Here is a 27,061-nt window from a genome sequence, read left to right as displayed (position 1 = left end):
GTGCAGATGTCTTGGGTCTGTCTGCTGTGTGTGTGTGGGGGGGGGGACTGGGGTGTGTGTGTGTGTGTGATGTAGTAAGTGTACTAATAAAATGTATAATGTAATCTCTTATCTGATATGTATTAGTAACACTTACTTGATACACAACTCTCCTGATTTACCCTAATAATCTATTTAATTTTGCTAAAATCATGTAAAATAGACAGACCAACCTTAGTTGAAAGGTCTGTCTACCGTAAAACAGGGTTTTTTTGTCACCTAATGGGATTTCTTTAGTATGATTAGTAATACTGACACTTGTTTCACCCTGTATACATCTACATAACTTCATTACTTGTCTGACTTACCTATTACAGTTATAGTGAAAAAATGCATAAACATACTGCCCTCATTATCTGTGGCAGTGTATGTGACAATTGTGTCACCGATGGGAAACTCATCCCCGATGCGTAGTCACCGCTGAGGCGCTTGAGCCCGAATCATCTTTGAGAGTTGGCTCTGTCCACTCTACAGTGGCAGTGGGTTGTTGGTAACGAGTATTTGTTACAATCTCATCGGGTACTTCAGCATATACATCATCTTGAAAATCTGAAATGAGCAAAAATAGTCAACAATAATTAGTTATATTATTTCACTTTCAGTTTCAATAATGAATGTTTTTGCTGTATCTTCTATATTTGACAATTCCTACAAAGTTGGACTTAATCAGAAAATCGTTTTTAATTCTCCGATATATATTTTCATAATGCTGAAAATGACTTTTTTTCAAGAAGTAAACTTACATGTTATCATCATCCTGTTTGCAACACATAGTTGTTAAGGGATGGGGGCACTCCAAAGAAGATATCTTACCCTTCCCAGAATCCCTTGCAACATAATACATTACTCATTTCATCAAAGGACACTCTTTGTACAGGTTCCATTTGTTTTCAAGTTGAGACTAAATTATAAGCATATTTTGCAAGGTCCTTTGTTACTTGAGGTACATTTCATCATTATGGAACCATGTTGCCTATAGTAAATCAGTACAGGAAATTGAAATGGGAGAAATGCATTATGGGAAGTATAAGATATCTTCTCTGGGGGCACTCAACTTTCATCTTTGGTAGAGTTGTACAGCTCTGGTTTAGAAAGTAGGGTCAAAGTGGGGGAGGGTAGGAGGGAGCATGGTCTAATCAGTTCCTTTGCTCCAAATTGGAGAGCCATATGTTTTCAGTTTGAGCCATTTCTTACTAAACTGCAGAATTCTTCTTTATGATTTATTAAAGTCATAATGTACGATCTTTGGTTAATTTTTTTCAAACCTGATTTTTTTGCATATTTGTAATGTTTACACATGTCACAACTTGCACCTAAATGGAATCAGCCAAATTTGTTGTGTTTGTAGGTAAACAGAGCAAAGTTCGACATAAAGTCATAATTCAAGAAATTGTGACTTTATGTCCGCCCATAGAACTGCGTGTTAAACGGCCAAAATAACAAGCAGTGTTTCTTTCACGTTACCTCGTTATTTCAGCTCAAAATGGACAGAAACCATTCCCGATCATTATTACTAGTATTATTTCAGCATTTTGAGTATATAATGACAAATTTAAAATTTGAAGGAAATCGTACATTAAGCCTTTAATACAATGATCTCATAGGAAATGTGTCCAGGAAGCCAATAATCACATTTATATTTTCATAGGTCTAGCGATTCTTGAGTCAAGGCCAATAATATATCAAAACAAAAATTTTGGGCATTTTCCCCCTTCTGAGAAAAATCATACACATGGGTGATAAAATCAAGCCTTGTAATCTCCTTTATAGAACCCAGATCATTCCTCTTGTGTGTCAACTTTATTTGTCTCAAAATTTGAGTGCAAACACAGCTAGGTCATGCTCCCCTCTAACCTGCCTTTATAAGAAACTTATTCAGAAAGAAAAATTGGGCCATTTGGGCTATTTCATTTGAAATCCATAAAGCCCCTAGATGGAATACATGACAATCTTCTACACAGGGGGTGTGCATTTCAAATTGGGTTACCTGAATCGATGACTCTATTTGAAATTTAAGGACCTGGTTGGTGTAGTGCTAAGAGTACATGTAAGCTAAGTGTGGACACACAGTAGGAGTAGGGAATATATTTGTGGAATTTTTATCACTGTTAAAGGTTAAAGGCCCATTCAGTGGTTTGCTCATCTGGATGATCGTAAAAATCATCAAAATTCAAATTTTGCAACCTTTGTCATTATCACTGATGTGCTAACATAGCCTGCTAGTTGTTCACATAAAAGCTGTGTAGTTAAGACAAATAAGGCATTTACACTGAATCTGTAATATATACTGACAGTATATAAATTAGCTACATGTATTTGAATGGGGCATCAACTTCATCAATACTGCTGTTTTCTTTGTTTTTTGCCAAATTATTCAATTTATAGATAATTGTAATTTTTTTACACTTGTGCTGGAATCACTGAAGGGGTCTTTAACTTTACTCTGGGTGTAACTCAAAATGTGGACACGCCTATCAAACTGAAGCTTATCCTTAGATTTAGGGTTTCTCTACGGAAGTCAATTTGTGCGAAATTCCTTCCCACAATGCAATATCGTATTCCATAACAAAGAATATTGATTAACCTCTGAACTGCATCTATTGTTATGCAAAACGCTTATTGCATTGTGGGAAGGAATTTCGGCACAAATTGACTTCCGGTAGAGAAACCCTAAATCCGCGTATTATACTTGTCAAGTAACACTACAAAAACATTTATTTCGAAAAAAAAGAAAAGATTTTGATGTTTCAAAATCAAATGTTCCATTTTCGCAAAATTAACCCTCACCTTCTACAGTGACAGTAAAAGAATGAGTTGCCACTGAGCTTCCACCGGAGTCGGTGACGACGTACTTCACGACGGTTTCCCCGATCTGAAATTCAGCTCCGGAGCCAACGTCTGACGACACTGTATAGGTCTGTGAGTTGTCTGGTAATTCTACTGATGGGGATGCCCATGTCACTATTGCAAAATCTAACCCTGAGCCTTCGCCAGTGTACGTACTGGCTGAGATACTGACTACGGCATTGGTGAAGATCACATCTGTGGGTGGAACAAAAGAAAAGACACAAAGTTTAAATGACAGGCATATTTTTGAAAGATATTAATGTAAGACCCACAAGGCTTGGTGTTGATATGAAAGTACAAATTAATGTTAATACAGAAATTAACTTATTTAACTTGAAACATTATTCGCAATTGGAGGGTTGCGAGTTCAAGCCCCGGCGGTGCCATCGTGTTGTGCACTTGAGCATGGCGCTTTACCTTACTTGCCTCTCTCTACCCAGGGGTGAAATCGGGAGCTGTTAGGAATATTGTCCATTGAGCGCCGCCCAAATGTATGAGCATACCTTGGGCATTGTATGGCAGCTGACATGCTCTAATGATAGCGGAATAAATGTAAAGCGCTTTGATACATGTGAAAGGCGCTGTATAAATATCAAACATTTATTTTATTTTACTTATTTCAATAATAGAATAGCAGATCACAATTGAGCTAAAACTTGCACAAAAAATGCAAATTTACCTCGCAATTAATGGATTAACTCCCAATCTTTTTTTTCAATGGTAACACATGTACATCCACTGGCAAATCATAATTTGTGATAAGCATATATTACTTACACAATTTCAACTCAGAACCTGAATTTGTAACTCACACATGATCTACACCAAACTTCTTAAACTTTAATAAAGGCTTTAATATAAACTTTAATAATATCATTGTATGATTTTAACAGTGCCCCGGTGGCATGAGCCAGTAAATTTTGTGTTGGGCCATTAAATAGTCTATAATGCTGACCCAGTGGGCCTGGTCATTCAAGAAGAAACTCGGCTACTGGGGGAAGCTTGACAAAGGCGTCCTCACTTCTGGATTTTTTATTTGAACCTCAGTTGAGAGTCTTCTCGAAAGACTACTACATGTGGGTGTGAGAGACGGTATAATTTTGAGATGATATGAGACAAGATATTAATTATGAGAAATCTGTTATTTGGAACACAATTTCTCAGTGTATAATCTATATATGGCCTAATTTTTGGTCTATCTATTCTTTATCACAAGTTGCAATGTACTTTCGAGCTCTTTTGTGCCCTGCCTGGACAGTCATGCATGAGTATTCCCATCATCATCAGAGTGGATCAGATTGTCATATACATTATATTAATTGACCTTTTCGGTAAATCCCATAACCCTTTGCGAGTACACCTGAGAACTCGTCATTTTACGTCACGCCGACTTGCAATGCGCAGTAACGTTGTTCGATAAACGATGTGCGCATTGGCGCAGAGCGGCGTGAAGCAGAATGACGAGTTCTTAGGTGTACTCGCAAAAGCTTATGGGATTTACCGAAAAGGTCAATTATTATGAGGTAGACATTTTTAATAGGAGTTATCTCATTATCACTTAATGGAACAACTAACATTTACCTGATGAAATCTTTGAGTTCACAGTAAGGCAGAGTAAAAAAAAATACATGTTTCTCGTCCGCGCGCGCGCCCTCCTCCTTTTTTGAAGATTTTTCAAATTTATTTTTATTTTGTAAACTTTCAATTATAACTTCTTGAAAAAGATGTTTCAGAAGTTGAAACTTATTTTACGGCTTTGTAAATGCATAATAATTAATACATCATTTAAGAAGAGTTTTGTGATCACTAGAGGGGCCTACCTCTCAATACAATAAAATAAAAAGGGCCTCCTCCTTTTTTTCAGATATCAATCTGTCCGTCGAATACCCAAAATATGGTGCCAAATATAGGTATTTAGCGTTGTTTTCCAATAAAAAATAGAAAATAAAAAGCCCCTCATTCTCCTAATTTTTGAAAACCCAGACAAGAAACATATTTTTATTTTTACTTGGCCTAATGCACCATGCTTAAGTGAATGGGGTCGTTTTGAAAACTCAAGTTTCTCCCTTTTTACTTTTAGCAGCCCCACCCCTCCACCATTAATTATAAAACAGATAAACATGCAGAAATTGTGCAATTCCTACTCTAGCCACTATTTACCAAACAAAATTTTAAGTCATTCACTTGAAAATTATCAGTTGACAGCCATCTTATTTACTCCCACACAAGAATGTGGAAATGTACTTTACATAATATATCCATTATTTTAATAATAAAGAAATCCTATTCACCTATTGTGTACTTACTGGGTGTGTCCCACCAGAAATCCTGGTCCCACAATACTTTGTTTATCTTTGTGGAATAAAGATGTTCAGAGGATCAATGTACATGTATTGTTATCTAGCCAAGCAAACCACTTAAGCTACTGGCTATTAGGGGCCTATGGTGTCTGCGCAAATAACCCTATTCAGTATCGAAGTTACGTAATGTTACTATGTCAACGGGATCACGTGCTTGAGTTATGAACCACGATCGAAACAATCACCACACAAAGTATATGGCACTTGAAGGCATATCAAAATAGCGTGATCCGGTAACCAAGAGAATTACGTAACCACTTCGATGCTGAATTGCATGTACCAGTGATGTAAAATAATAAGCCATTTTCTAAAAGTTTTAAAATGTACATGTTATATTATAGAAGCCACCAACTTCTGCATGGCATACCAGGGACATGTGCGTATTAACCCCCCCTCCCAGCACCAGGGTTGCCAAACCCGCGATTTCGGCGCCCAATTGGGCGATTTTCAACTTCCGTCCCGCGACAAAGAAAGTGCTCCCGCGATTTCGCGACATTTGGGCTACTTTGAAACTCTCACCCGCGAAATGTATTAAATGTTGGGCGATTTGTGACAAAGCCGACTTCAAAACTTAATTTTTGATCATGATTGCCAATTCTTTCAATGGTCATTCAACAAAAGCACCAAACAACTAATTCAATAAGCAAAAGTTACAAAACACTCTGTGGTCAGTGTGCTTCCCATGACAATGAGACGCACAGGGAGGGGGGCTGGTTAATCGCATCACATGTTGTTGCTAAAGACCACTTGAGCTGGAGGATTATCCTTAGAATATTCCCATCTAAATACTCACAAGTACTTAAGTAGCTTCTTAGTGTCAGCGGGGTGCCAAGTTCAGTCTACTTCAACATAAGTTTTTGGGGTTTTTTTCGTTGGTGGTTCTTTTGAAATAAAAATGTGTAAACACCTACCGCACATTTTCTTTTAAAACGGCATGATGATAAAAAAAAACGGCCGTTTTGAATTTGATTAAAAATAGTACATGCACATGTTGTTATCACTCAGCTGAAGGCAAATATTTGTAGGCCTATGTTTGTTTTCCTGGCATTTTTTAAAATACATTTTGTTTGTAATTTGTTTCAGCATTTCCAAAAAATTAAAAAGTCAACATTTTATTTTCCTTGCAGTTAATTTTTTTCTTACATTTTTGGAAATGTTTGTTAGTTTTTCATTATTTCAATTTGCAGTTTAAACATTTTTTTTTTCAATATTGTTAGTTTATAATTTATTTCAATATTTCCACAAAAATTCACAAATAAATTTTCCTTACAGTAGGCCTAGGCCTATAACAAAAAATCAGTTTTTGTTAGTTTTTTCAGCATTAAAAAAATAGAAAGAAAGGGTTGTAGAACTCCCCTGAGCCGTCTTTTAATTTTTCTTTTTTTAAAACTTTTTTCATTTTTTGTTAGTTTTTTTATAATTTATTTCAGCTTTTCCCAAAAAAAACAAAATAAAGGGGGGTATAGAATAATAATATTTATTTGAATTACTTGCAAACTACAAAAGTAACAAAATAACAGTAGATTAATACACACTCTACATTTCTTACACATGATAAAAGCAAGTAATTCAGGATGAGTGAATGGGCTGAAAAGTCCAAACACAGAAGTGCCCACTCATCCTGCACATGAAAAGTATATAAAATAGAGAAAAGCAACATTTTTGAAAATAAAACCATTAAGAAATCTTGAAACAATATTATAAATATGTAAAATACAGGCATTAAAAATACATAGGCCAAAACATGTTACACCACAAAATCATTTAAGCAGATTCAAGTAAACGATTTACATTCAGACTTAAATACGACAAGGCTGTTAACATGATGTAATTCAGAGGGAATTCCATTCCAAAGACGTGGAAGTGAAACAAACATAGAATTAAAGAAAGAAGAAGATTTGGCACCCCCTCAAATCGACTTTAAATTTTTCTTCAACTTTTTTTTAATTTTATTTTTTTCCATTTTTTTCAGTTTTTGTTGTTTTTTTAGAATTTATTTCAGCATTTTCCAAAAATTTCAAAATAAAACGGGGTGTAGAACCCCCCTAAATCCACTTAAAAAATTTGGGCGATTTGTTTGGCTATTTGGGCGACATTTCATGGCTAATACCCGCGACTTGGGCTAAAAAGTTTTGGCAACCCTGCCCAGCACATGAACGAAAGTATCCGGGGCGAGGGGGTGTATGAGCAGGGAAGTGGTATGACCAAGCTGGCATGAGTGTGGGAACTGGAGCCTGGCAACTGGAGATGGGAGTTATCTTATGGCATGACCTGATACTTTGATCCAATCAGGGATATTGTCTCATATCCCTGATCCAATCAAGCCAAGTGATGCAGTTTTGAAAATATAGCTATAAACAATATTTATATCACCAATCAACTTTGCCTGTAATCTAGTGTAATATTGCTGAATGATCCTCACATCCTTACTTCTGCATGTAGTATTTATTACTGGTATACTTGATTGAAATTGAAGTTTGAATAATGCAAATTTTCTTCTGTATAAAATCTGTTTTTGTTTTGGGGTGTTTTTTACTTCTCCATACCTGCCAACGTTGAAAACCTAGAAAACAGAGTTCAAAACGTAATCGCGGTATTCACGGCCACAATTTATAGTTATATAAACCCTAAATTTTGGCACAATATGGTCAATGGAAAAAAATCAAAATATAAATACATATCTTTTTTAAAATCAGAATTGGAGTATTTTGATTTTTGGGGGTTTAACTCTGGAAATTGGAGTGACTCTGCTAAAATTGGAGTAGTTGGCAGGTATGCTTCTCCCCTTTTTTATGCCCTCACCATTTTTGCTCTGATTTTTAAAGGAGGCCTGGGCCCTCTTGGTCCACCCTTATGCTGTGAGGTCTGATTGTTCAGCATGTTCAGTTGTGAATATTTTTATTTAACCATTTCACTGAGTTAACCTATGAACGATTGGTGCCAGTGATCAAGATCCATGATCAGAATAGCGAATATAGAAGCTAATATCAATAGCGCAGAGTTTCCAAATCCTTATCTACAGATTTTCCAGAGCAAAAAAACATCCACTTTTTTTTTGCACCAACTGAAATATTTTATTGCACAAGCAAAAGGACAACTTCAAATTTTTCATTTTTTGCAGACACTGATCCAAACACAAACAAAGCCAACAACTAAGTGAGTATAAGTCCTTCATACATCTATTTGTACATAATACTTTTAACCAATACTCAGACACTTTTCATCCTTTTATTCCTAACATGCAGTATTTATTTTACCTTTTCATTGGGCAAGTAAACCAGCCAAGGTAAGTGACAATAAAGTAAGTTTTCACCCTGGGGCTTGGGTGGTGGTTACATGGGTGTATTAACATTCCTAACAGAATACAAAGTAATACATGTTACTTTAACAAAAAACATTTGTTGATTTAAATTGATTTTAATGGCATTTGCTGTCCTTTCGGCTCAGTCCAACCTACACTCCAGCAACATGAGTACAATGTATATGATTGTGTTTGAATTGAATACAACCAATCATCACTAAAAAGCATGGTTATTAGGTCATAGAAAGTTCTTTTCCTTTTATGGGGAAAAAGATGACAGCCAAACAAAGTGAACGATGACAGAAGCAAAAATGATATATAATGTAAAGCCAAAAATAGAATTCGGCTTAAAGTTTTGAGTTTTTCTACCTGATGACCCCCTTCTTCAAAATCCTAAATGACCCCATTTTTCACATTTTATACCCATAAAATATTGGTGGAAACTCAATAGTAATTGTATGGAAACAAATTCAATGCATTTTGAAATCATTAATATAGTATGACATGAACACAAAACACTAACAATTTTTTTTGTTTTTTTTTGTACTAGGTCAACCATGAATGATCCTAGCATTTAGCTCTAGGTCCAGGGACACTCATAAACCTGAAAAATAGTTTTGTCACTATTCTCTTGGTATGTGATTTGATGAGCTCAATGATTCATTTGTCACTAATATTGATTTTGAGATAAAGCCAAACCGTAATAGATACTTTGGTAATAGTATTCAACTTGATTTTTATATTTGTATGTTCTGACCAAAACTTAAATGACCATAACTAATTAGAACTGTAAGTCCAATTGTGACAGAGTTTTCATTGAAATAAAGCACTGAAAATGTCACATGCAATAATATTTATAACTAAATTTTGATTTTGTTCGATTATAAATGACTCATTTAGCTTGATCGCATCACATAGTTATTAATTATTCAGTTTTCTCATTAAATTGATCCCTGGAGCTCTTATTTGTTCTGGTTCATAAATCCTACTTTCTACTTTCCAAAAGTTTGAATTGTAGTCTGATATTGATTAAAGTAAGTTCTTTTTGTCCTGAAAGTCAAATATGGATGATATTTGCTCAGCAAATGCAAAAATGATATGGGTAAAGTCAAAAATAATGGCACCGTTTGGTTTTTGATGCCTGCTATGCAAATGAAAAAGACCAGCAAAAAAATTCATCTCTCAAAAAGTGTGTTATGATTTTCTCTTTAACCACAGCAATTTGTAGTGTCATAGCTGTCATATAAAAAATAAACTGCCCAATTTTCTTCCCCATATGGTCAGGAGTGTTACACTTTAGCGTGACAAGAAAAGAGGTACTTGTTTTTTAATCATGCACTGTAAAAAATATACAAGTTGCAAAGTGTTGATGGGTTTTCACGGCATTTTGTGAAGTGCCTGCTATTATTAAGTACCAAATTCTTTCATATTAGTTGCTTAATAGTCTACTTAGGAACATGTGAAGACTACATGGTGCAAAAAATAAAATATGTTCCAAAAATCACTTCTCGCCAGATTGTGTAGCATTGTAAGGTTATGATGACAGTAATAATCTATTTCAGTCTGTTTAAAGTAAAACCAACATTTGGGCCAAACTTGGAAAAAATAAAACTTGCATGATATCAAAACCGTTTTCTTTTTAGAGCGGGTTAAAAAGAGAAATTCTGTCTCGTCAGGAGTGTTACATCAGAATTCAAGTTGATTTTTTTCATACACCAAGTTGGCAATATTCATACATTACTTTTTATTTTATTAGTGCATTGGGATAGGAACTCAAAAACAAGAAAAATATTTGCCGTTGCTTGAACATGTTTGCTACAGCTATCTAAATAGTCAATGTCAGGAGTGTTACACAGAATTTATTAATTGGCAACAATTCAAATTTCTGAAGAAATTACCAGTCTGTTGGTGTTCTTTTAGCCCTGAAAATATATTCCTAAAGCCAAACTGCTGCAATCATGATGTAAAGACCTTCATATTCAAGAAATATGTACATAAAAACATGGTTTTCATAGCTCGACCAAAATGTTACACTCCTGACAATCAATTGTAAGTAATATAGGCTCAACAATAAAATTGAACTAATGTAATTAAATTTTGTACCCCTTTTTGAGATAGCCATAGAAAGTGTCACCAAAAAATTACAAAAACTACTTTAGAAAATGTGATTTGCAAATTTATATATTTGAAGCTACAGTTACTGTAGCAAAGTGTCAGGAGTGTTACAAAAACATGCAAGCTGGGCTCAAAAAACAAAAATGAACGTAAATCACTAAATTCTGTGTCTTTTTTGAGAGGGCCATAGATGTTGTCAACAAAAAATTACAAAGACTGTTTTAGAAAATGTAGTTTATAAAATATTTCAGGCCATACAGGTAGTGTACAGTGTCAGGAGTGTTACACAATAGCACTACTTAGATAGATCCTTACATCAGTTTGAAGAACAGTGTGATGCTAAAAACTTCAACACAGTTTTTGCACATCATATTGCATGATATAAACAGAAACAGAAAATAATTCAAGATGTTTCTTTTGACAAATAAAAACATTTGTTCATGATTTCCACGAATTTTTAGGTGTTTGAATGAAAATTTTTATTTTTTTTCAAAAACTTTGTTTCCATGTGAAAAATTCTACATGACTACTTTAGTATAGTGTCTAAGTAATTAATTAAAACTCAAAGAATTGCATATTTGCATAATTTTGTCAAAATATAACAAGGAATGACATGGATCTTTTGTGTTATGTTTCTGAAGATTTTGGACTACTTTTGCCTATAAACCAGTTGAAAAAATATATTTAGTAATATTACTGAAGTAATTTTTAAATTTTTTCTTGAATTTAGATATGTTTTCCTTACAATAAGACAGCAATTATATCTCTGAACACTGTTTGTAATTTTGACACTTTTGTCACACTTTGGTGCCATTATTTCTGATTATACCCATATGCAACTACTACTAAAATCAATCCTCCCAAAGACTGTCCCACCCAAGGATTCTCAGAAAATGAGTGTGCAAATCAAAATTGATTCTTTTTTTCAGTAATTTATAAAACATATAAATTAAATGACATATTGAGTTGTTAAGGGGGTACTACACCCTTGGCCAATTTTGTGCCTATTTTTGCATTTTTCTCAAAAATTATAGCGCATTGGTGACAGGTAAGGTATGTATATTATAGGGGCAAGGACTATAACTACTGCACTGAAAATTCAGCAACTCAAGGCAAGTAGTTATTGATTTATTGATCAAATATTGGTTTTCCCTCATTTTTGTCTGTGCTGAAATAAAATTTCCAGTGCAGTAGTTGTAGTCCTTGCCCCTATAATATACATATCTTACTTGTCATCAATGCGCTATAATTTTTGAGAAAAATGCAAAAATAGGCACAAAATTGGCCAGGAGTGTAGTACCCCCTTAAAGTAAGTTCTTTTTGTCCTGAAAGTCAAATATGGATGATATGCAACTACTACTAAAATCAATCCTTCCAAAGACTGTCCCAAGGATTCTCAGAAAATGAGTGTGCAAATCAAAATTGATTCTTTTTTTCAGTAATTTATAAAACATATAAATTAAATTACATATTGAGTTGTTAAAGGATAAGTAAAAACAATTAAAAAATTCTATATCAAAAAAAAATCAAAATGTTATTGTAAAATATTTTGCAAACATTAAAAAAAGTTGACCAACATTAAATGCTAATATTATTTTCTTCTTAAAACTTTAAAAAATGGGAAAAATTGGTAATTCACTTCTTGATTATCTGTACTGTGTTTGCAAAGAAACAATTTTGATTCCCATTCACAGAAAATCTACTATTTGGGGCTATAATCACCCAATTTTAGGAAGAATTTCTTATTTTGGCCCCTCCGTAAAAAAAATGTGCCCAGTAAAGTATATCATAATTGTGTCTTTGCTCTGTGGCATTCTACCACCATGATAGAATCTGCTAATTATTTTGTAAATCTAAAACCAAAGCTTTCTTTCACATATTACCAAAGATACTAAATTTTTTAGTATCTTTGATATTACATACCAAGAATGATTAAGTGATCTTGAAGTATGTGTATATATTTTACCTACCGGTATATACTCTTGACTGTTTGGTAATGTTTGCTGATGTTTCCAAAGCTTTTGACATGTTTTATTCATGTTTCATAATTCCATGCTGGTGGCATTTTAGGGTTCCATGAAGTTAAACCTATGTAAATACATCCTTAACTAGGACTCTGTTTACACAGAGCCTGAAGATAATGACCAGGAGCAACTTTTGTGGAATTCAAACTAGAATGAACTAGAATTCAAACTAGAATGAAGCATGAGCAATTAATCGCAGAACAATTTGTTTTGAAGTTTACACCATGTAAACACCCCACCAGTAAAAAATAATTTTTGCTAATCGTTAGTTGCAATCTGAATTCAATGTCCCAATTGAAGTCCTAAATATACTAATTTTTGCTCATTTCTGCTCAAACTTATATATATTTGCAAATTTTACTGAAATTTTCACAAACTTTGCTGAAAAAATCTGTGCTCTTTTCCAGATTGGAGGGGAGTTTGGAGAAAAAAAACCTCTACTCTAAACCAGTTTTCAGTAAATTGCAACCCAAATAGACTGAACATGCACCCAAATCTGCTGCACATATCCATACCCTCCTTTCCACTATGAACTCAGTTCCAATAATTGAAACTCTGCCAGCACAAAAAATCTTGGCTCTACAAATGATTGGAAATGGCAAATATTTGTAATCATTTTTTATCACAAAATATGATATGAACACCAAGGTAAGGACAATCAAAGTCAGGATTTCTTTTTAAATCGATATATTGGCCACACAATATCAATTTTCCTCCAAATTTTAAATTACTCATAGTCATATACATGTATATCTTCCTACAAAATGTAGTTCATCCCCCATTTTTTTTCATTCGTTGCTGGCATGGAAAGCCATTCTCCTTGGAACCCAGTAGTATGATATACATATCATTAAATGACCTAAGACAATTGTTCAATTTCAGTCCTTTTTTCCTGGTTTTTGGATACTTTTGTTTCATTATCGGCAACTTGGATATATTGATTTTCTTCAGAAAGTGATATCAATATTATTGGATAGTATTGATTATTATAGACATATCGACTGTCCTTAATAATCACACAGGTAAGCAATGTCAGTTTGTCACATGATGTATGAATGTATGGATGGGTCAAACAGGTTCTATTTTACTAAATATACTATGCAATAAAAAATCCCCGCGTCACTTGCACAGAAGGTTCTACAACTTGAGGACAAGTCCTCAAATGTTTGAAATTTGTAGACTACAACTGACTATGAACCCCCAAGCCCATGAAGCATGATCAGGAAATTTCCTAATGATGAACTGTAGCAATGTTGATTCCTTCAAATTTTTAGTATTTTTTTAAAATTCAAAATGGCTTCTTGGGGGAGAAATGAAAAAATGGGGGGAAAAGATTGGAGGTTGTCAGCTTTCTTTCAGCTGTACAAGTATTCTACCCATGCTATTATAATTAAAATCACAGAATCTGTGTTAAAATTAACTGCAATTTCCCAGACATGACCAATACTCTTGAGTGACTGATTATGTGTCGAAACGTTGGTCGCCCCAGATCTGCGCTCTGAAGGGAACACAAAGCTCCGCGTATGTTGCTCATTAACTGGGCGCTCGCGTCAATCTGAGAAAGGGACTGCCGTTCTTCTCTGATACCGAGTGTAGTCAGGCCCTGCTCTATTTATGCATTTGACATGCGTATGTCAAATTATGTATACGATTACGAGATTGAAAAAGATTTTAAAAAGATTTTTAAAGGGCAAAATGTCAACAAAATAAGGACAACATAAGTTTTTTAGTTGTACTACTAATGTTCATGTCATGTGTACGAAATCAATGCAAAATGTGAAATTTATGCATTGTATTTAACTAGTATATTGCTGATAGCAATTGATATAGGGTCATTTTCACGGTAAAGGGTGTAACTTTGGATTTTTAACACTTTGATCCGTAGTGGTCTAATAAAGCTACAGAATTCCACAATTTTTGGCCACATAAGTCATCAAGTTAGCAGCTACCTTGGGTAGCATAATCATCTTTGGGAGTTACTGCATTCAGTTTTGACAGGCTAAAATGTCCATAAATATGGCCTTTTTGATGTACTAAAAAAATAGTAACATTTTTGTAAAGCCCTGTGTTTTCTTCTTCAGTTAGTTCATGGATAATTTTTCTTATGCTGAAAGTGTAGTCAATAAAAACTGCCACATTAGTTTTAATTGTGAACAGCCCTGTATTTTTGAGAACCGGACTTCGATATTTGTCGTTTCGGAGGCTTCATTTTCCGTTAACAATTGTTAACAAACTTTGTGGGTATAGCTCTGGTTCATAATTCTTTGTTATTTCTTTATTTCTTCTTGATTCATAACAGTTGATTACTTAACTTGAAATAGGTAACAAAAATTAGCCGACTTGCAAGCTTTTAAATTTTTTATAAAATCTTGACTTCATAGAGGCGATTTTCCGTTAACAATTTTGAAGCCTCCGAAACAAACTGTTCAGCTAGCTTGTGCAAATATAAATAAAAGAGCTCATCCAATCTATTTATCAAAATGTAGCAAAGTAGATCCTCAAGTCACTTGTTTTTGAACAGTGGAGATATACATCACCGTTTGAAAATGGGACCCAATACAAACTTTCCGTTAACACTTGAAGCCTCCGAAACAAATGAAGCCTCCGAAACAACACTAAGATTAATTATCATCTTTGTACATCTAAATTGGTGTGTTCCATATTGATATCTGCATTGTAATTGTTACTTGATATGTGCAGAATGTCATAAATCTAAAAAAATTTGGATATTATGGTTAATGTTTGAAAAATATACTGATACCCAAGAAAGCCTGTTTCGGAGGCTTCACATGCAAGTTAACACCATACTTAACAAATGGGTGAAAAAATTTAAGTGTGATAAATCTACGATATCTTCGGCATAGAATTATTGATTCAATACACACAAGAAAATAACAGCTTAGCTGATCCCAACAGTGTTCTGTTCAAAAAAACTACTTCTGCAATGTTTAACAATTTATTGTTAACATGAAGCCTCCGAAACAAAAAATCATGACTTGCTGTGATAATTTACTTTTTGTCACAACTGAAATTCAATACTTAGAAGCAAAGCATGAAAATTGGTAATTGTGATATTTTGTCCTATTTTTTCATGTCAACTTGTAGTAGTTAGCCAAATATTTTACTTTTATGATCACTTGTGTTGTTAACTGAAGCCTCCGAAACACAAATCGCTTGAATTGCCAATTCTAAAAAATAACTCCAATTTCTATGAAACTTGGCTGGGAGGTTCCTTTTATCAAGTAGTATTTGTACATGAAGTTAGACATTCAAATTATTTTAGGAACCCAATTAAAACTTTAAAAATATGTATAGGTGGGGAAATTTCCATTGTAAATGACACTTGATGTTAAAGATTTTCAAAACTACAATTACAAACATGGCAAAACATGGTATAAAATTTAACTTATATCTGTTGACTTACTTTGAAATGGAATTTCACATGTATTTCAGCTTTCATTTCATAATTTTCTGAGCTTATGTAAAACACATTTTTTCTTAGATTTTAACCAAAATGTTATGGCAATGTCAAATTTTTTATTATAAATCAAAAGGTTTAAGCCTTGAAACATTATTTTACTGGAATTTAAGTTGCTTCTATGCATGATTTCAGTAAACAGAAACATATTTAAGTGGTTTGAAATTTTGACCCCAAAAATCAAAAGTTACACCCTTTACCGTGAAAATGACCAATTTATATGCAAAATTACTTAATAAGTGATGCATGCTGGGAATGAAAAGGGCTCAAATTGGCCGCAGCAGTCTCGCAGATGATGAGTTCAATAACTTTTGTCCTGAGCCTTTTTCATTCCCAGCATGCATCATGATTGATTGCCTAAAATAATGATTGCATGATTGCTACTCAGCATTATTCACTACTTGCACGGTTCCGCAATTATGTACTATGTGCAAGGAGAGCCTTGATCTGATGATCACATGAAAGGAATAATTACACACAATGTAATATGACTGGTTCGCTTCTCATTCATGTGTGTGTGCTGCCAGTTTGAGGCTCTCCTCGCAGCACGTTGACATTGTTGTGCATGCCATAATAATGGCGGACCGGACCCGTGCAAATAGTGATTAGTGAATACCTTAATCAGTTAATGGTTAATTTGGTTCTTGAATTTTATATCATTGACTATCGTACTACCCATTCCCAAACCATCATGATTTATTAACATTAAAATAAATTCAATTTAATGTTAAAGCCATATTATAACATTTTCAAACAAAATAAAATGTTAGCTTTTACTGTCAGATATATCCCTTTTATTTTTGAGCCGAACAACTACGGCAAAGCAAAGAAAATTGGAATTTACTACCAGCGCACATGTCGCCAATATGTACCACTCCTTCGGTCATGTTGTGGTACAACCCTTTGTTGTGTATATCACTGTCCCGCACGCCGTGTACGTACTGTGTGTTATGATACATTGTGTATGCGTTCGACTAATAATTCCATCGTTATTATTACGATAAAAGCGCCGGATTCCGGCGTTTTATTCAAAATCTCGGATTTTGACAAAACTACAGCAGGCTAGAGTCTTGATTTTTGCAGGGTATATTGGTTTAATAAAGTACAATTTAATCGTGCAAAAAAAGGAATTTTAAAAATTCAGTGAGGGCGTCTTCCTCAGCGAATGTTATAATATGGCTTTAATTAAAGTAGGTATCCCAGGCAAACCTTAGTTAACACATTTGCTAGTCAGCGAAATTCGCCGAGACCGGGGCCCAAACACAATGCATATTTACATGGAAATTTGAATTTTTTTTTTTCGATTATAGGCCGGTGAAGGAAACCTACATAAATATGTTTTCTATACTTCACTTGACCCAAATATATGATTTTTTATGGTGATAATCAAGTCGCTCATGGAATTTTAGTGGGATTTTGATAGCAGTTCCATTAAAAAAAGCTGCTATCGCCATGAGACTAAGATCTAGAAACACCCCTAAATGCCGTTTTGGGGATTTTGATATCTCAATCTTTTTGATGAAAGTCAATCTTTGACAAGATGTAACTTTGTTACGGAAAGTGCTATGACAAAAATGTTTTCAGTTTTGGCTTTCTTTACTCAATGGCTTTAATTTGATATGTAAAATGATGCAGTTTGATGGCAAATTTGAATTCACCTAGCATACCTAATTAAAGTTTTACATGCATTCTTCGACATGTTCGAAACACTGCAGGCTACAGCTCTATGCGCCTACTAACCTAAGTAACAGCTTACGGGCCTGCTCACCTACCTGACTATGATCTAGTTTATATACAAAAGCAACCAGCAATTTGATTTAAATAATAATAATCAGCATGTTGGTGTCTTGGTGAAAAGAAAATGTAAAATTGTCGTGGTGTCAAATTGAACTTCGTAGCAAAATAGACAAATAGCAAAATAATGTTTGGTAAGTTCAGCCCGTATGATAAACAAGAACATCTTTAAAAAGGAAAACAAGAACGGGCTCAGGGGAGGGGGCACTCGGGGGTCGGGGTAGACTGGCCCCCAGTCTCGGTTCGGTTCCATCTCTGGATAATGTAACAATAAATAATTACGTAATGCCTTATGACAAAAAATGCCAACTCCCCCCCTTATTTTCTTCAATGCCAAAACCCATTCCTCTTCATCCACAAATCGACGCCACTAATTACACCCACCACAGTCAACCATGCAGCAATATAGAAATATACTCGTATTATAAGTGAACGCGAAAGTCCATTGGGTTGATTTTTAATGCTATGTAATCTACATTACCAGTCGTTCTCCACGGACCCGAGGGAGGGTCTAGGGTCGGGGGCGGGGGGCACTCAACTTTAGAAGTGACGGTATGTGCCTGTCAGAAGGCCCCTTGGTTTGAAGTCCCCCTTTTTTTCTTTTTTTTCGGCTACCATTTTTTCTAGAATTTCATGAACATCAAAATCGGAAACTTTTCCCATTATTTCAACAAATTTATTGTAGGCCCCTAAATTTGGCAAAATCAGCAAATCATTGGAACAAAAATCATTTAATACCAATAGGCCCTACCTGCGTTATATTAGGCCTACGTGTATTGCTATACCCGAGGGGAACACAGGCCTACTAGGCCTACATGTATATTGTATGATAATATCAGCGGACCACTCACCTTGATTGTTATCTTCAAAGACCCCATAATTGATGTTTCTTGCATGCCCCCTCCCAGAACCCTATTACCCTTTTGTGTGTAAAGTCTTCACTGAAAGAAACAATTCCTATACCATGTATAGCCTACTGTTACAATAAGATTTTAATGACCCAAAAATAATGTAGGAATAAACACTGAAAGACCACACATAAAAGGCCTACATCAGTAAATAAATCGGGAAAGAAGTATAGGGCCTACATTGTGTAGGGCCAACAATAATTTTGTAAGGATGGGGTGTAACATGGAGGATTGAAACTATGATGTAAAACATGATTAGACCCCATTTTTGCCCCCCCCCCATCCCATTATGTCCCCAAAAGCTGCTTTTTCAAATGCCATGCGACAATCATTTCTTTGCAGTTTGCAGTTTTCAGCGTTACAATTTGCCAAACTCCCGGATTTAAAAGATGCAAGTGCAAGTTGTTGCTCATCCTTCCCAAGAATTTCCGATCTCGGGTTCTGATCACTCCCATGAAAGTGAAAAAACTTGTTTTGTTTTGTAGGCCTATATTATGTAGGCCTATCGATTTTCCACCCGCACCGTTTATATAATAGGCCTACAAACTAAGTGAGCACATTACATTATCGATATCTATTTTTATCTCGATGGTTCTTATGTGTATTGAATCGATGACGATAATTAAATAAAAGTGAGCCCTATTATTTCAAGACGAACTCAAAAAATATCTGCATGGAATTTTAAAAATCTACATTCATTTTTTATTTCAAAATCATACACATATCATACACATTAAGCACAGTGGCGTAGGGGGAAGTGGGGCAAATTGGTCCACCTAATGTCCCATTTTGCCCCACCAGATTTTACTCGGCTATAATACTAATACCCGGCAACTTGCGACAAGTGACCACTACAAAACAAAATGTACATCGCCAAGAGTCTAGTAGACTTACGTTTCACAAAAATTGGTGCCGGTCGGCTTCCGGCTTCATTATTTTATTAAGGTGTCTTTAAGGCGTCCCATTTTACCCCACTGCAAGATTTTTCTGTAACAGAGGCTGGGGTAAAATGGGACAGCTGGGGTAAAATGGGACGCCATTGATTTACTATGGGACTTTTTTGTTGGGGCAAAATGGGACAGTTTGAGTTAGCACACAGTAAATCAATGGCGTCCCATTTTACCCTAATTTAACATATTTCTAAAAGAAAGCTTTTCTTATAATTTTCGAAGAAAAAAGTTACAATTTTTGTCTTATTTAATTGAAAGGGTAGCTTAGAAGTTATTTTTTAATTTGAGAAACACTAATCCGGAACATTGATTCAGATATTGAGCCACAAGTCGTGACCTCTGCTTAGACATGACAAAAAAATGGAATACTTATTTTGATGTGTTAAGCTTACGGCCCTCAGAAGTTCCTGTTTAATGAAGAATGGTACTTTTAAACGGTTTGAAATATAAATAGACATTATATCAAAGTTATTTTGTTGCAAAAATGGGCAAAATGTGACTATTTTAAGGTATAAAAGTATTTCTGAAATCACTGTCCCAAATTACCCTGTGTCCCAATTTGCCCCAAGTTACCCTACCGTGACCGCTCCTATCCGGGGGGGCAGCAGAAAAGGTAAATTTTGCCGCCCCCTCATCAAAAGCCCAAAAAGGTTGAATCAATGTGAAAGGACCGGTGTAGCCAGTAGGCCTACATGTATTATCATGGTATTATAAAGGGGTTAAAGTGTTCTGTTTCAGGAAGATATCTTTTGACCAAATTCCAATTACTTGAACATTTCTTCACAAATCCTTCAATAGAATTCTTCCAGGTCAGATTTTGATCAACAGTAACGCCCAAGAATTCAAATGCATTCACATGAATTATTTCTGTGTTATAAAGTGAAAATATAAATTTATCATTAACTTAACATTGCTTAATAAGTTATATACACGTGTTTAATCAATAATGTAAAAGCATTTCAGTCAGCTGCATAGAGAATAAATAATAAATCATGAACATAATTGAATTTGGAATGTCATTTATACATAATGAAACCTGGAGGTCCTAAAATTGAACCTTGTGGTATTCCAGAATTAATTTGTTTTGTTGCAGATGTATGGCTATTGTAATCGCCAAACTGTTGTGTTTTTTTGGGTTTTTTTATCAATGAGGTAATTTTTGAACCAATCCAAGGCAGTACCTGAAGTCCACAATGTGCCATTTTATCCAAGAGGATACCATCATTTATAGTGTCAAATGCCTTGGAAAGGTCCAAAATTACACCAGCAGTTGTTTGATTAATATCATTTTGCTGCATGTATACAACTTTGTCAACAAGCTTAGTTATCGCCATTTTGTTATGCTTTGCACGGAAACTAAATTGATTTCCAAAAATATATTACGTTTTAAAAAAAAATGAAATACATCTATTGAAGACCAGTCTTTCGAGGATTTATGAGAATCCTGGCAGAATTGACAATGGTCTAATTGGTGATGATATTTTTACTTTCTTTTTATGAATTGGAATAACTCTATCAATAAGTGGGAGCAGCGTGGCACACTGGTTAAGGTATTTGCCTTTGGTGCAAGAGGTCCCGGGTTCAATTCCCCGCAGGACCAAAAAAAAGAATAATTCCGCTCTCCCCGTGGCTCATCTGGTAATGACGGGGCAGATGTCCCATGACAAAAGACCTCGTTACAGTCGGTTCCGATCAGGGTGATAAGCCCGATTGTTGGATACACTTGACTGTCATGCAAAAATTCCCCGACCAGCTATCTACGGCGACCCCCTTCGCTCACCAGGTCACTTGTGCCTGGCCGAAGTTTCGTCAGCGTTATCTCCTAGATTTCAGCTGTTAATGCCTAGATATGCGCGACATAAAAAAAAATAAATAAACACATTTTTAGTTGATCTGGAACAGTACCACTTTATAAAGACATAATTATTGTAATTCTGTCATTAGCGTTTCCTCAGACCTATTTCTCGTTATTCTGTATAAACCAAATTATAAAACTACTTCCTTTTTTTAAACTTGGAAACTCACCTTGAGTTGAAGATGCAGCGAAGTTCAATCCGAATACGATAGTCCATAAAATGATAATCCTTAAACATGGAATGTTATCAGAAGGATGGGACAATATCCTGAATAGCATCGGAATATATTTGAAATGTTTCCTCAGATAAAAATTTAAAAACACAGAAATTAAAGTAAATATCTCGTTGAATTAATCCTAGATGTGGAATATATGATATACGGTGATGATGCTATTTTTCCGTTAATCAAAAGGAGACCCAGTAATAATATCATGTCGAAGTCTTCAGCGATATACCTTTATTCCGTTAACATGGTGAAGTTCCACACAAATAAGAGTTTGTTCCGGGTGTTTACCAATCAAATTTAGTCATCACTGCGGCAATTTGAAATAATCATCTCCTGTATATTGCGATTCCTTCATATTGTTCCATTAGTTTACAATTCCTAAATATTCGAAGTTTAAAATATAGATAGGAATTAAACACAATTTTATGTAATATCGCAGTGTGACTCCGTGTATGTTTCGCCGTTTCTGTGCTATTACATAAGGTGATTTTACTGATTAGGCCAGATAGCCTATGCATGAACAGTTACTGATGAATGTATGACTTTTTGTAGTATTGATTATATGATCGATATACGTCATCAAGATTATCCTCCTTTCTTGCTGTTTGATACATATATGGTTGCATAAACGCATTAACACTGGTGAGACATGCCCAAATCAATTATGCTTGATCAGTGAGCTTTCAATGGAAGAAAGAGGTATTATCATTTGGGTAATCATGGTAACATAAAATATGTGATTTAAACTATTTTATTTCCTCGTTTCAATCTGTTTATTTCTGTATAAAATAGGTAGTAATAAAATATTTAAATTTATTCTTCGTTTTTTAATGTAGGCCTATTCGAGGAGCGTAGACAGGGCTAGGGGAGGCTCCCCACAAAAAAATTAAAGAGAAAAGTGTAACAAAAAAATAAACAGAAAATCGGGAAAGAAAAGGAAAAGAAAGATGGTAAGGAGCCCGTTTTCACCAAAATTCACCCCGATCGTGGGCCAAAATAGTGTAAAATACAAAAATATTGCGCGCTTCGCGCATGTGCCAAAACTGTGTAAAGACTTTAAATTTATATTACAGTATCTCTAAAAACGGTATGCAAGCCTATAATACTGTCAAAATATTAATTCACTCACCAGGAAATTGTATTTAGCTCCGAAATTTGTATCCCCAAAGCCCCCCCCACCCCAACTAAAAAAGCCTTGGGGAAAACCTTAGTGACTCCAACGCGTGGGTTAAACTTCTCACCACACAACATAAATGATTGCCAATGAAATCAAAGTCCACTGACCATACAGAATTCGAGCATGGAACCTTTGGTTTACCGAAGGTTCAAAGGTCCCCGGTTCGAATCCTGGATGGTCAGTGGAATTTTTGCACTGGTGATCATTTATGTTGCGTGATAAGAAGTTGAAATCCAGTTATTCACATAGTGTGAGAAAACAAATCTTTATATTATTATTATCATTATTATATATTATTAGTGTTAGTGTTATTATTATTAGTAGTAGTATAGTAGTATTAGTGTCATCATCATCATTATTATTATTATCATTATTATTATTATTATTAGTGTTAGTATTATTATTATTATTAGTAGTAGTAGTAGTATAGTAGTAGTAGTGGTAGTGGTAGTGGTAGTGGTAGTGGTAGTGGTAGTGGAAGTGGTAGTGGTGGTAGTAGTGGTGGTAGTAGTGGTGGTAGTAGTGGTGGTGGTAGTAGTGGTAGTGGTAGTGGTAGTAGTAGTAGTAGTAGTAGTAGTAGTAGTAGTAGTAGTTAAGTAGTAGTAGTAGTATGTCTATTCGCTACTTGCACGGTTCCGCCATTATGCACTATGTGCGGGGAGAGCCTCGAACTGGCAGCATACATGAATGGGAATTGAACTAGTCATAACGTTCTGTGTAAGGTTACATAATTCTTCCTTTCATGTATGCTGCCAGTTCGAGGCGCTCCCCGCACATAGTGCAGAATGGCGGAACCGTGCAAGTAGCGAATTAAATAGGCCTATTATTATTATTATTATTATTATATTATTTATTATTATTATCATTATTATTTTAAATAGGAAATAGAAGCTATGATACGCATCGCGAACCAGACCCCCCCATCCGCCTTATAGGTGCGCCTGTACAATTTACAAAAGGGTCCCAAATACCAACAAGGCAGCTATTTCAAACTCTGTAGGCACACCCTCGTAAATCGATTTCATAATTGATAATTCCAAGTATACTGCTTTTTGGCATGTGATGGTGGTTATAGCGCCATCAGTTGGCCAGATCTGTGATCAGACAGCAGTTTATAGTGGACATAATAATTATTTATTTATACTGCTCCAAGAAAGTATCCTTACACTTGGAAAAATAATCTCAATTTCAAAACTGAACAATATTGGGGTAAATTTGTTTTTTTAATAGATGCACTATCTATAATCCGGCACATTTTGACACCCCATTGAATCCAATGTGACTTCAAGAAGCCAAGTTACAAGCATTTGATTAGACGAAGGTCCAGTTTTAAAAGTGACACACTGGCCTATTCAAAACTCCACGGACTAGACATTTGGTTTGAGAATAGCAAATGGCTAATTTGTGTGTGCCTTTAATTTAAAACAAAAGGAACAAAAGAAAACTGAAACAAAAGAGCTGACAAATAAAATTGAAGTTATGAAAAGTACAGAGAAGTAAAAACTGAAACGAACACTGCTTTAAAAATAAAGTTTCATTGAAGAAACTGTGTTGTCTCTTTGTTGCGCTTGTTGAAATCTTTGTATAGGCCAGTTTGTCACTTATAAAACTGGACCTTCGTCTATTCAATTGCTTGTAACTTTACTTCTTGAGGTCACATTGGATTTAATGTAATGCCATAATGTGCAGGATTCGATAGTGCATCTATTACAAAAACAAATTTACCCCAATATATTTCAGTTTTGAAATTGTGATTATTTTTCCAAGTGTAAGGATACTTTCTTGGCGCAGTATATTTATTGGAACCGGGATTGGAACATACACTTTTATATCAGTACAGTGGCACACACCTAACCAGCGGTGCGTTCAAAAACAATATACATATAGAAACGAATTTAAACACAATTGAATATACATGCAAAATTATAATATATATAAAACAAAAGCAAAAGAAATTGCCTGTCTCAACCCAAGTTGACTTGAACTTGAAGTGGGATGTATAAAGCAGGAAAATAAAACAAAATATAAAAATATTCAATTATATACAGTTTAGCTAGCAACGCAGAATTCATCACATACAAATAAATACATTAAATATCAATAGCGTTCAAACTCAATTCGGATCTTGCCTTCCATGCTCTTTTTACGAAGGATATGCAGAATTTATCAAAGGTATGATAAAAATCTTCTGCCTTACTTATATTATCAAACAATTTTACACTTCCAAGGGTCATATTATACTTTACGTCTACGCTACCAGAGATGAATAATTCCCAAATACCATTTAAATTGATTAGCTCTTTCTCAAGTTTATTGTATTCATCAGCCCTGATTGTGTTAAGTGAGTGACATGTGAAAAGGAAGTGTTTTACATTCTCGCGATCAATATTACATAATTTACAAATACCATCATTGTCTGGTGTCCATTTACAAATTTTACTGTCTTAAAGCAGTATTCAGACTTTTTATTGTACGTACAATATTGTATGCAACATATCTACGTTGTTTAAGGTTACACGAAGAAACGTATAAAAAACGTATAAAAGACGTATAAAGTTGCTCTCTAAAACCGCGTTTTCTCAGCAATCAAATATCGCAGTGAGTCAAATGTTGGTGCATGGATGTATCTTAACATTATTTTTGTTTGTTTATACAAATTTTTAGAATCCGTTTGAAAATCCTTCGTTTAAATCATTTTTACGCACCATGTTCACAAGATCAAAAACACGTTCCATGCAGTTTTTTTCAAATATTCGCTCCGTATAAAACTACGCCGAGTGATTGTTTTCTCCTTTTTTGTATTGTACTACAAATCGACCAAAGAAATAATGTTGCCATGGGGAAGAACCAAAAACAGTACCGATTAAATTTTATTAGCCCGTTTTTGGGAACAATTTTCGAGAATCTTGTACCACAAAACACTGTTATGTTACATTATCGATATCTGGATTGTGGAACATTAATTTTGATTTAAAACTGCCTACATTATTTCTCAAAAGTATGTCGATTCCTTTACCATTTGAATTTCACTCCATATTTAAGCTACTTTTGCAAAAATCGAGGTTTTTCGCCATCGATACCTCCGACATTTACAGCGGTGATGAGATTGTTTATCATAAGAGCCTGGTATACACTATTCCATAATAGTCAGTTTGAGATCAATCGATTTCACAGGTCACTCAGTAGCTCAATCGGTTAGCGCGCTGGTGTCACGTTCGACTATATAATACTATAGTTTTGAGCTGGAAAACTTTGGTACGTGTTCGAGTCCCTATGTGGTCCATTCCATCTATTTTATTTTTCTCTCACTTTTTTTCTTTTTTCTTGTTCGTTTCTTTCTTTCTGACTGCAGCGATTGATTGTTTTTGCCGTTTTTTTTTCATTATATAATTCAGGAATTTTTAGGCTATACTAGTCTAATAGGCACGGCCTATGAATATATTTTTACAAATTAGATTAACAAAATATTGGTTGTTGGTTTTGTTACTGTTGTTGTAGTTATTGTTGTAGGCCTACATATTGCAAAATCAGGGTATAAATAGGCATACTAGCTATTATAGCCTATAGAAGCATTGATTTATTTCACGACATATATCATCCAGGATAATTTTAAAAAATGAAAATTTAGAAAATCCAAAGGAAAATTGCCGAAAACGGCTGCCCACAATCACACCCCCCCCCCATAAGCCCATATGGTCCTATCATGGTCGCCCCTTCCCTATCCCTGCAACATATAGGATGACTCACGAGCCGCGGTTTGTCCGTGGCCCTAGTTCAGATTGATACACTCTTGCACGCGTGAGTTCATTCTTTTCTGCATGGCTGTTTCCATTATTAACTTACGCCCCTCTGGAATCAAGCCTTGAAAATCAATTGTATTTAACCTTAAGGTTAGCTGAGAGTTTTCATGCGCTTGATTTCAGAGGGCGTAAGTTCATAACAGAAACAGCCATGCAGAAAATGAACAAGCGTACCGGGACGTAGGC

The 27,061-nt window shown here is 34.9% G+C and overlaps 1 protein-coding gene across 1 annotated transcript in view; it reads right to left on the bottom strand.

Moving 5' to 3' along the window:
• Positions 1–22,363, bottom strand: part of LOC140166768 (hyalin-like) — a 43,107-nt gene extending 20,744 nt beyond the window's left edge. Inside the window, exons 1-3 of the mRNA XM_072190261.1 lie at positions 21,842–22,363; positions 2,827–3,081; positions 348–588 (exon numbers count right to left, since the gene is read on the bottom strand). Coding sequence (XP_072046362.1) covers positions 348–381 — 34 coding nt within the window. The 5' untranslated portion in view covers positions 382–588; positions 2,827–3,081; positions 21,842–22,363. The remainder of the gene's footprint in view (positions 1–347; positions 589–2,826; positions 3,082–21,841) is intronic.
• Positions 22,364–27,061: the final 4,698 nt, after the last annotated feature.

Source organism: Amphiura filiformis, chromosome 12 (assembly GCF_039555335.1).
Source record: "Amphiura filiformis chromosome 12, Afil_fr2py, whole genome shotgun sequence".
Classification (NCBI taxonomy): Eukaryota; Metazoa; Echinodermata; class Ophiuroidea; order Amphilepidida; family Amphiuridae; genus Amphiura; species Amphiura filiformis.
Note: the sequence above shows the minus strand (reverse complement) of the source record. Positions and strands in the feature narration are given on the sequence as shown.